The 11,094-nt window shown below is 36.7% G+C and overlaps 1 protein-coding gene across 2 annotated transcripts; it reads left to right on the top strand.

The window, feature by feature from the left end:
- Positions 1–2,518: 2,518 nt before the first annotated feature.
- Positions 2,519–10,552, top strand: CCNB1IP1 (cyclin B1 interacting protein 1). Of its 2 annotated transcripts, none has more exons than XM_006048364.3 (4): positions 2,519–3,303; positions 4,855–5,187; positions 7,281–7,614; positions 9,552–10,552. In XM_006048364.3, the coding sequence occupies exons 2-4, from the start codon at positions 4,891–4,893 to the stop codon at positions 9,752–9,754; spliced, it is 834 nt and encodes a 277-aa protein (XP_006048426.1). In that variant the 5' UTR covers positions 2,519–3,303; positions 4,855–4,890; the 3' UTR covers positions 9,755–10,552. The 2 variants fall into 2 exon arrangements, with proteins under 2 accessions (XP_006048426.1, XP_025151770.1); XM_025295985.2 differs by having other exon boundaries at positions 2,519–4,758.
- Positions 10,553–11,094: the final 542 nt, after the last annotated feature.

Here is an 11,094-nt window from a genome sequence, read left to right as displayed (position 1 = left end):
GTCAAGGTTGGAGTTGCTGGTAGCAGTGAAATTAATTTATTACTTTGGAGAAGGTTTGGCAACATCATTTTTTGAAGATGATTATACCCAATCTTTGGGTATTCTTAAGGAGTTCTTGACATGTGTACTCAAAGAAATGGGCACAGAAAGTTTATTGCAGTAAAATATTTTTAGTTGTAAAAGCCTGGAACCAATGTCCATTAGAAGAATGAGTAAATAAATTGTGGTTTGTAGAATTTGGCTGTTAAAATGAATTAGTATAAGGTATGTGTATTAACTTTACACCTCAAAAAAAAGACTTAAAAACGGCCAACTGATATGTATTGTGTGAGATTTAGTAGTTTGAGAACATGAAAACAAAGTTTGATATATGTACATATTAAAAACCTGTATGAGAATGATAAACCCCCAAATCTGGCTTGTTTACCTCTGGAGAGGTAAAAGGAAAATTGACTGAATATCTGTTAACTTGTTACCTCATTAAAAAACATCAAACTTGAGAAAAGTTTGGGTTTATTAGATTGAGTGATGGTCATTCTCCACACATTTTTTATATGCTTAATATTTAATAATAAAAGCCTGTCTATTTTTAGTATATTTTATTTATTCATTTAACATCAAAAACGTTTTGTATTGGGGTATAGCCGATTACCAATGTGTGGTAGTTTCAGGTGAACAGCGAAGGGACTCAGCCATAAATATACATGTATCCCCCCAACTGCCTCCCACACAGACTGGCACATAACATCCAACAGAGTTCCATGTGCTATACGATAGGTCTTTGTTGGTTATCCATTTAAACTGTAGCACTGTGTACATGACCTTCCTAAAGTCCATAACTATCCCTTCCTCCCAGGAACCATAAGTTTGAAAAACCAATATTTTAAAATGCTCTTTTTGGTGGTCAGGTCTCTGTATCCCAGCCTTGACTGATTTCAGTGGTTTCATCCTCAGGAGCACCTTAGAAATGAGCCACGGAAGGGTTTTTCTATGCCATGAGAGAACAGGACACATGCCACCAAAAAACAGGTTAAGTCTATTTCCTGGTATTCCAGACTAGTGGGATATTAAGAGTTTGTAGCTCCCCCCACTTTGTCCTATCTGGCAAAACATCCCCATCATTCCCTCCCACCAAATGTGTGTATGTGTGTGTAGGTATATCTATCTGTGTATATACACACACACGATTCATATAGGCTTTTAGCCAAATAGGTTGGAAATTGGAAACTGACTTTAAAAATGGTGTGGGTTACACCAAGCTTTGGGGAAACAATGAAATTGAAGAAGCAGGAAGGGATCATATTGTAGCACAAAGGTAACTTGGCTAGAATCAAAGTTAGGTACAGGTCAAATGTGAATGCTTTGTGTTTTATAACTTGACATGAGAGTGTACCTTTTTATTGTACTTCAATATTTCTACATTTGGTATAGTTAAAACCAGAAAATGCACAAAAGGCTCAGATAACCAAAACATGTTGGGGGTTACATGGTTTACATATGGAAACCATGATTTTCTTCAAACCCGTTTTGTAACTCTAGATTGAATTTCTATTTTGAACTCTCAAGACATTTTAGGAGAAGTATACAAAGGCCAAGATGACCTTGATTACTGTGAACCAGTTATAGATAGACAAAAAACTAGAGAAAGTTGTTTAATCAGGGTAGGTTTTTGTCTGAAGGAGAAAGGTTTAATATATAGATTCACAACCTATAAGGGGGTTTGCAGGGCTTAGTGTCCCCTCTGTGTTGCTGATTTATTGGATTGTTTGTTACTAATTCATACTAGTGTCACATCTTCAGGAAAAGTGGCTACAAAAGTCAGCATTAGGCTTATATTCTGAGGACCCCTGGAGCTCTCAGCTTAATTTCTAATATGAATTCTAATAGATTCATAGATTGAGCAGAAAGTCATACAGTAAGTACAGACGAGAAAATGTAACAGGTAAAAAGTATTAGGATAAAATGGGTGCAAACATTTAAACAATTATTAATCCAAGCAGGCCCAGGAATGTACACAGGCGGATGATCTCAGAAAAGCTGACACCTAACCCTATTGCTTAAGAGCTGTAATGAACGTTCATATACAGATTCTAAATCAAGTTCTTTATATCAGATCAGATCAGTCGCTCAGTCGTGTCCGACTCTTTGCGACCCCATGAATTGCAGCACACCAGGCCTCCCTGTCTATCACTAACTCCCGGAGTTCACTGAGACTCACGTCCATCGAGTCAGTGATGCCATCCAGCCATCTCATCCTCTGTCATCCCCTTCTCCTCCTGCCCCCAATCCCTCCCAGCATCAGAGTCTTCCAATGAGTCAACTCTTCGCATCAGGTGGCCAAAGTACTGGAGTTTCAGGTTTAGCATCATTCCTTCCAAAGAAATCAGGGCTGATCTCCTTCAGAATGGACTGGTTGGATCTCCTTGCAGTCCAAGGGACTCTCAAAAGTCTTCTCCAACACCACAGTTCAAAAGCATCAGTTCTTCGACGCTCAGCCTTCTTCACAGTCCAACTCTCACATCCATATATGACCACAGGAAAAACCATAGCCTTGACTAGATGGACCTTTGTTGGCAAAGTAATGTCTCTGCTTTTGAATATGCTATCTAGGTTGGTCATAACTTTCCTTCCAAGGAGTAAGTTCTTTATATAGAGGATGTGAAAAACTGGAAAGATGTCTATCTCAAGATGGATTAAAAAACGTCAGAAAATACAACAGAGGTGGTAGGTGTCAAATTATAGATATCACACAATTTGGGAGACTTTCCTGAAATACAAAGCCTTGTTGCACAGCCGGTACTCCCTAAAATTTCCCAGAACAAACACCTGCGTGTACTCACTCCTGCTGTTAGCTTCTCAACTGTCCCCACTCTACTCTGACCTCAAATGTTAGGCTGAGGACAGCTAGGAGAGAGGGGCGTGGTGGGCTACAGTCCATGTGGGTCACAAAGAGACAGGACTAGCGACTAAATAACAGCTTGTGCCAGTCGAGGGGTGAAAACCGCACACAAGGACAGTATCTGCGAGGCTCCCAAGTGGGACACCTAGACCAGGCTCGGTCAGATTCGCTCAAAGACATGCGCGCCTGGGGGTGCAACGCCCATAGTCTAGGTGCTAGAAGCCTCGGGTCCCAGGATCCTGAGCTGTGTGACTCGGCGCTCACCACCCGGCAGGCTTTGCGACCCCGCGCATGCGCCCTAAGACGTAGTGGCGACGCCAGTGGAGAATCTTCGCTTGTCGTCGTCGTCGTCGTGGAGTTAAGGCAGCAACGGTGTTTTCCCGCGCTTTTCTTGGGAGTCTCAGGTTAGATTTTAAAAACAATTTTTTAATTAATCTTGTTAGTATTTTCTTTTGAGAGCGCTGCGAGTTTGAAGTTTCCGTGTGTCTAATCTTCAAAACTTGGTTCTCGCTAAATTGGACGGCTCACTAAATTGACTCTTTCCCCGACCTTGTGGAAAATTTTGAACTAGCTGCACCTCTTGCTCTGCCTGGTGCAGGTCCCCTGGAGAAGGGAATGGCCACCCACTCCAGTATTTTTGTCTGGGAAATCCCATGGACAGAGGAGCTTGGCGGTTGCAAAGAGCTGGACAAGACTGAGCAACTAGCACTGGCTCTGCCTGGTAAGGGACTCAAGTTCCGAACTGTTTCCAGCTCTTCTGCTTCCCGTCTGCACTCTACCCTGCTGGAGCGACGAAGGCCTTGTAACTGCGGCCGCCGGGTACCTGTGGAGACTCCTTCAGCAGGGACATTTGGGGTAAAACGGAGCGTGTCGGAGCGTCCTTGTCCTACCGCTGTGACCCAGGCAACTGTCTTGACAGAATTTATCCGTTTCTAAATGTGACCATCTTCCCTTGGTGTATAATTGGTGTGTCACTATTGTTTTATACAAAGTGTTAGCCGCTCAGTCGTGTCTGACTCTGCAACCCCTTGGACAGTAGGCCCACCAAGCTCCTGTGTCTGTGGAATTCCCCAGGCAAGAATACTGGAGTGGGTAGCCATTCCCTTCTCCGGGGGATCTTCCCGACCGAGGGGTCAAACGCGGGTCTCCTGCATTGCAGGCAGATTCTTTACTGTCTGAGGCACAAGAAAAGACCTATTTTATACAATAATGGCTAATTTTGATATGTTCAGGATATTGCTGCCTAGTTGAAAAATAATGAAATAGAAGCATAGCATTGAATAGTATTTACATTAATAGGTGAGTTGTTTAATTGGTGATAAAGTTTGCTTTTATATAGATTTTCAGGCTTCATCATGTCAACTACTTGAATGAATTAGGTTAGTTTCTATTTAATAGTATAGGTTACTAGTCAAGGCAACACAGTTAAACAATCTGAGGAATTAGCATATATGAAAACCTAAAAATGTAACTTAAAATACTTTGTATTGAAGAATGGCTAAAATTAGTGCCTGGACTTTTTATATCTGCCAAGTGTGAGAAGTGATACTAAAATATTCTAGCAAACTATGAATGGGTAATACATTTGGATTTTTGTTTAGGTATTGAGAAATGGCAAAAAGCACTAATTTAATTTTTATCTGTACTTTGTAAATGTTCCTAAACCTTTTTTTTTTTTTTGCATGAACATATTATTTTTAACTTATAAGTGAGATGTGGAACTACCTGTGTCTTTAACTTTTTCGTTAAAAAATTTTTTCATGGCCTTAGCAGTGGTTTGCACAAAGAAGGAGCACAATATTGTTGGGTGGCTGAAATCAATATTATATATTGATTGTAATACAAAAGCATAATAAAAGGTATATTATTTTGTCTTAGTAAAATAAAAACGTTTCAATTTATTTTTATTTATTTAATTTTACTGCAAATTGACTTTTTCATTTATCCCTTTTTAGGATTCTTTTCAGCATCTGGAGACTTTATTATCTATTATGTCTTTGTGTGAAGACATGCTGCTTTGTAATTATCGCAAGTGTCGTGTCAAACTCTCTGGTTATGCATGGGTCACTGCCTGCTCTCATATATTCTGTGATCAGCATGGTAGTGGTGAGTTTAGTCGTTCACCAGCTATCTGCCCTGCCTGCAACAGTACTCTTTCTGGAAAGCTAGATATTGTCCGCACAGAACTCAGTCCGTCAGAGGAATATAAAGCCATGGTATTGGCGGGACTTCGACCAGAGATTGTGTTGGACATCAGCTCCCGAGCGCTGGCCTTCTGGACATACCAGGTTAGTGCTTAGGCTAGTTTCTCTGGAGAGTATGCTTTGAGGCGTATGTGAATGCTTCTAAAGTTTTTCCTTCACTGTGTTTGTATTTGTTTTTTAATAAAGGTATGGAAAAATGTTCTTTTTAATTTTCTTTTTTGCAAAAGTAATATGTTTAGTGTTGAAAATCCAAAAGGAAGAAAATAAAAATAATCCATAATTCCATCACTCAGAGATAACCAGTCTTGATATTTATGTTTGTATATTACTAGATTTTCCTGGATATAAATATATATTTATATATATTTTGTCTATACAAACCTAGGATAATACCACAGATACCATTTTTGTGGCCAGGTAAATTGACAATAGATTATGCCTGTTATGAGTATTTTATTAAATATTTAAAAATTAGCCATTCTATAATCATAATTTTAATGGTTATAATGTATCATAATTTATTTCCAAGTTATTAAAATGCTGGGATGAGTACTGTTATCATTAAATTCATATCCTTAATTTTTTGCTAACTTTAAATACCTGAAAGTGAAACATTTGAAAGTTTTAAAAATTGTAGTACTAAAAGTTGCCCTCCAGTTAGATCTTGTCAGTTTGTGTTCCCTTAAGAAATGTAGGCGGGTGCTTGTTCACCATACTTTCTGCTCACCAATTAGGTATGGTTACAGTAGAATCTCATTGCTCTCTAAATATGCATTTGTTGGATGGCCTTTAGATGAATACATTTTCCTGTATTTTAAGTATATTTTTCTTTTATTAGTTATCTGTTTTATTTTATTTGCTGTAGATTTCCCCCCACTTATTTATAAGAATTCTCTCTATACATATACTTAACTCAGATGTTACAAGAAATTTTTTTCACTTTTGTTAGTCTTCCTTGATTTTTTTGACATACAGAGGTTTAAAATTTTTGTGTTTGATGAAATCATAAAATCATAATTTTAATGATTGAATTGTATCATAAATTGTAAGTTATTTAAAAAATGCTATAATGAGCATTCTTCAAATTCATATCCTTATTTCCTTTTTTGATTTCTGCCTTTGGCTTCTTTTTAGAAAGGCTTATCTGTGGAGAACTTTAATCAGGTCCTTGAGTATAATAGTGTTATATCTTATATATGCAGTTATAATAATGCTTCTAAAAGGTCTGTTTGTCATCTGTCACATAAATATTTTCATTATATTTTTCTAGGTAAAATGTTCCTCTTCTATGCTCCTATATCTTCTTATGCTTACTTTGTTGTATTATTTATACTATATTGTAATTACTTATATATTTGCTCATCTTTTCTAGTTAGGAGACTTCTTTAGGTCATGTTTTGATTCCTGTGTATCTTTGGGTCCTCAGTGGCCATCATAGTTACTGGTCTTAAGTCTCAGTAATACTTATTGACTGAAATGAATAGACACTCTGTCTTAAAGTAGATCCCAGTTTGGGGGGTAGTATTGATTGAACATGAACATGTGGTATTGTTGTAAAATCTATCCTTAAAGTCATTATGACCTTAGTATTTTGCTGGCTATTTCCCAGAGACTGCTCTTAGTCACTTGCCTGTTGGCCTTTCCAACTTGGCCTCTTGCTTCCACAAATCCAGCAAGAGAGAGAGTATGCTAGTAAGAGAAACTATATTCTTATGTAATGTACATAAGCGATATCCTGTCATTTTTCCTGTAATCTAGTCACAGGTCCTGTCTAGATCAAGGGGAGGATATAAGTGTTAGAAGGCAGGGATAATTGGGAACTGTTTTATAAAATGTTCTCCACACTATGGATTACTTGAAATATAGTGTTAGATTTCTTGGAAAACTTTGGTCTACATGTCACTTGTTGAGGTTAAACAAATATTCACATTTTTTGTTGGTGTAATGGTCATGCTTTGAGAGTATTCCTCCATTTTTTTTTTCTATGCATTTAGTGACATAGTGTATTATTTTCTATAATAATTATTCTTTTGTACATCCTAATTTCTTAATCTGGTTATAAAATTTAAAGTAATAACATTCCAGTATGTGTGTTTTTCTTTTCTTTCTGTGTTTGTATAAAGTTAAAATAAGCAACTTTGCATTTATTACCTTAAATCTTTTCTCTCTTGGGACAGGTACACCAGGAGCGTCTCTATCAAGAATACAATTTCAGCAAGGCAGAGGGCCATCTGAAACAGATGGAGAAGATATATACTCAGCAAATACAGAGCAAGGATGTAGAATTGACCTCTATGAAAGGGGAGGTTACCTCCATGAAGAAAGTGCTAGAAGAATATAAGAAAAAGTTCAGTGACATTTCTGAGAAACTTATGGAGCGAAATCGCCAGTATCAAAAGCTCCAAGGCCTCTATGATAGCCTTAGGCTACGAAATATCACTATTGCTAACCAAGATAGTACTCTTGAACCATCTATGATTGCACAGTCTGGTGTTTTTGGTTTCCCATTAGGTAAGAAAGGACATGTAATATCCAGTATCAGTTCTTTAAATTAGTGATGTTTCACACTGTACCCTGCATAGTTCCATGCAGTTAGTGGAGACTCCAGACGCCTAGAGTGATAGTATTAGTGGTAGGCTCTAGGTTCTTCATCTGTGTCTCAATCAGCACATCCTTACTTTTATTTGTTTTATTTGCTTACATTTTTAACTACATCTTCAATTTATTTGAATAGAGTAAATAATTCCAAAATTAAAGTTGGCAAATTTCCACTTCAAATGAAAAGCTATTTAGTTGCAGTAATAATAATAATATTAGCTGCCATTTATTAATTCCTTACTAAGTATTAGAAACTTATAATTTCACATGTATTTGTGTCATTTATAAAACTTTATGAGGTAGGTGTTTATTATCATGCCTATATTACAGATGAGAAAGCTGAGGAACAGAGAGGTTAAGTAAATTAGTCAAGGTCACAGAGCTATCTTCAGAGCCCATACTCGTTTAACTGTTTGCTATCCTGTGAGGAGACCATGTTTTAGTTTCTTTCACATGACAATACTGATTGCACAGTTCTTAAGTTATTATTTGTTGTTCTTCTGTTTATTCATTCATAAATTTATCAAATATTTATTAAGCATGTTTCATGTGCCAGACTGCTGGAAAAAAATGTGTGCAATGGGGATGTAAGGATTATCCAGATAGGATTTCTGCCTCCTGGAAATATACAGTCTAGCTTTTTTCTACTTGTCAGATGGCAGAGAATCTCTTCCTGAGTTCTCTCCTTTATACCACTCTTGATATAACAGAATCTAATAGTTTTTACTATGCTATTAATATACTTTTTTGACACACAAAAAAGTGAAAATTCTTGAGATGAACTTTTATTTGAGCTGGATTTTTATAAAGCCTCTTTTTTTGAATTTTATTGTTGAGAAGATGATATCCTAGAAAAGGCATGAAGTAATGAGATGAAGAATATCATAGAATTGAAACAAGTTTCAACTTAGCTTTCAGTTACTCATATGATTTAGTCAATCAAAGTATTATTGTGTATGGGCATTATAGGTATTCTTATTTTTTCCTTGTGACTATCCACATTTATTTCAATTTCTTGCATTTTTGCCAGTTCTTACCTGTTCCTTTGTTTGCATACACTTATCTTTTTCCTTTCACCTCTTGCCACCATTGTTGGCTTGAAGTAGATACAGTCAGCATTCTCCTTTAGTTATATAACTAAAGCCAAGGATGGGTTCAGTGAAAATTGCTCAGTCGTGTCCGACTCTTGGCAACTCCATGGACTATACAGTTCATGGAATTATCTAGGCTAGAATATTGGAGTGGGTAGCCTTCTCCAGGGGATCCTCCCAACCCAGGGATTGAACCCAGGTTTCCCGCATTGCGGGCAGATTCTTTACCAGCTAAGCCTCAAGGGAAGCCCCATTGGAAGCTGTTAAATGTTTATCAGATCTATTGTATAATTTTTCTTAAGGGTGTGCTAATTGATCTTGGGACGTGAATATGTGTCTGGTTTTCATGGTAGTCATATATTTTCCAGAGCACTTACAGAAATTGTAAAAAAGAAATTTGTTCTTAAAGAACCTGGGACAAAAGACACACACACATGAATATATATGATATTCCTTGGATATAGATTAATAGATAATAAAATTATGATACTGTAAATTCTAGCTCTACCAAAGTATTTCACTGGGTTAAATTACTTTTGGTGATGAGGTAATGGGTATCACTGGAAACTGCACACAGAAGCAGGTAAGATATCTATACTGTGGTAAGGGGAGGAGGCCATCTTTTCTTTATCCAAGGTGTATGTTTTATGCAGGTCATAAGTGTTGAGTTCTATTAAAATATTATTGAATGACTGTTTTTTGATCCAAAAGATCTGTAAGGAAATAGATACTTAAGTTCTTCCCTTATTTTTCTTCTAGGGAACAACTCCAAGTTTCCTTTGGACAGTACACCAGTTCGAAATCGGGGTGGTGGAGATGGAGATTTTCAGTTCAGACCATTTTTTGTGGGTTCTCCGACAGCACCTGAACCTGCCAACAGCTTTTTTAGTTTTGCCTCCCCAAATAATGAATTAGAGCAGCAGCCAGTCTCTAGCAGGGCTTTTAAAGTAAAAAGAATTTAGTTGACCTCACAGAATTTTCTCTGTTCTCTTTCAGTGATTTCATTTAGTAAATAATCTTTGTTTTATATAGGAGTCACCAGCCTTTTGTGTTTGTACTGAGTCTTCAAAATTGTCTTCACGTTTCCAACTTATAAGAGATTAAATGGCAGTGGGTGGGGGGTGGCTTCAGGTTTCCTTTTCAGTTTCTTTTATTTGAGGCATAAGCATTTTAAACTCAATTTTAGGGTGAACTGTTGAGTTTTCACTGGTAGCAAAAAGCTTACAATATTTTTGGGTGTTTGTAGATCACTGTTTGTTTATGTTTGAGCTATTTCTGGCTGAGCCATATGTTTAAGTATACTGTATAAGCATCTCTGTTTTATGTCTACATGTCAGTTTGGGTTCTGGTGTACATATGTTCCTTTACATTTTTTTTTGTTGTCATATTTGACAGTATGTTTATGTGAACATTTTGGTTTCAGGAGTGAGTGAGCCTGTAGCTTGTTATTTGGAAACATAAATTTATTTGTATATACTTAATGTATTTGTCCATGTATGAACTTGATTGGAGGTGTCATATCATTGAATGAAGGTACAATTTGATGCATGTATGTTTAGTTCCTATTTCTATTTAAGAGTAATTCACATTGATAAAGTTATGTTGAAAGTTGACTTTTTGACATTTAAGATAAAATTACTTCTTTTTTGCTAGCTGTTGCCCTGGATCTACTTATTTAGGAATGTACTTCTACTGCAGAAAACTTGTCAATATGTTGTTGATCTCAAGATTATAGTAATTAAAATACTTTTAATGATTTATTCCTTGTTTTTCTTTATTAAATAGTGGTCATTTCTGACTACTATCACAGTAAAATATAGAACCAATAAAGAAATTTGAAGGATACTTTCAGTAACTTTACATCCTATTAGAGGCAAGACTTGATATCATACTGGTTGAGGAGCCAGAACATCAAGGTTCTAGTTATTTTTTCCCCCATATATTAGTTGTACAAGTTTAAGTTTAAACTTTTGGGGCCTTTGTTTCTATGTCTGTGATATAAGGGGTTGAATTAAATTATCCTTACAGCCTTTTCTAACTCTTAGATTTTGTGATTTATTGTTACTGGCTTGGGAAGAACTGCCATGGAATTACCTAAATTCCAAGTTCCATTATTTTTTAGGTAGTAAAAGTCATACTGAAATCATTTGAGTGTATTTTATGTTTAGTCATTGTAGTTCAGTTCAGTCGCTCAGTCGTGTCCAACTCTGTGATCCCATGAATCACAGCACACCAGGCCTCCCTGTCCATCACCATCTCCCGGAGCTCACTCAAACTCACGTCCATCGAATCCTCTGTCGTC

This window comes from Bubalus bubalis, chromosome 11 (genome assembly GCF_019923935.1).
Source record: "Bubalus bubalis isolate 160015118507 breed Murrah chromosome 11, NDDB_SH_1, whole genome shotgun sequence".
Lineage (NCBI taxonomy): Eukaryota > Metazoa > Chordata > Mammalia > Artiodactyla > Bovidae > Bubalus > Bubalus bubalis.
The sequence above is the reverse complement of the archived record's forward strand: the minus strand, read 5'-3'. Positions and strand labels throughout refer to the sequence as shown.

What these genes read in the sequence shown, in the direction of transcription:
- CCNB1IP1 (XM_006048364.3), top strand. Translation starts at nt 4,891, where the DNA reads ATGTCTTTGTGTGAAGACATGCTGCTTTGTAATTATCGCAAGTGTCGT. An exon ending in TGGCCTTCTGGACATACCAG is followed by an intron (nt 5,188 to 7,280) that starts GTTAGTGCTTAG and finishes CTCTTGGGACAG; the next exon opens with GTACACCAGGAGCGTCTCTA. An exon ending in TGTTTTTGGTTTCCCATTAG is followed by an intron (nt 7,615 to 9,551) that starts GTAAGAAAGGAC and finishes TTTTTCTTCTAG; the next exon opens with GGAACAACTCCAAGTTTCCT.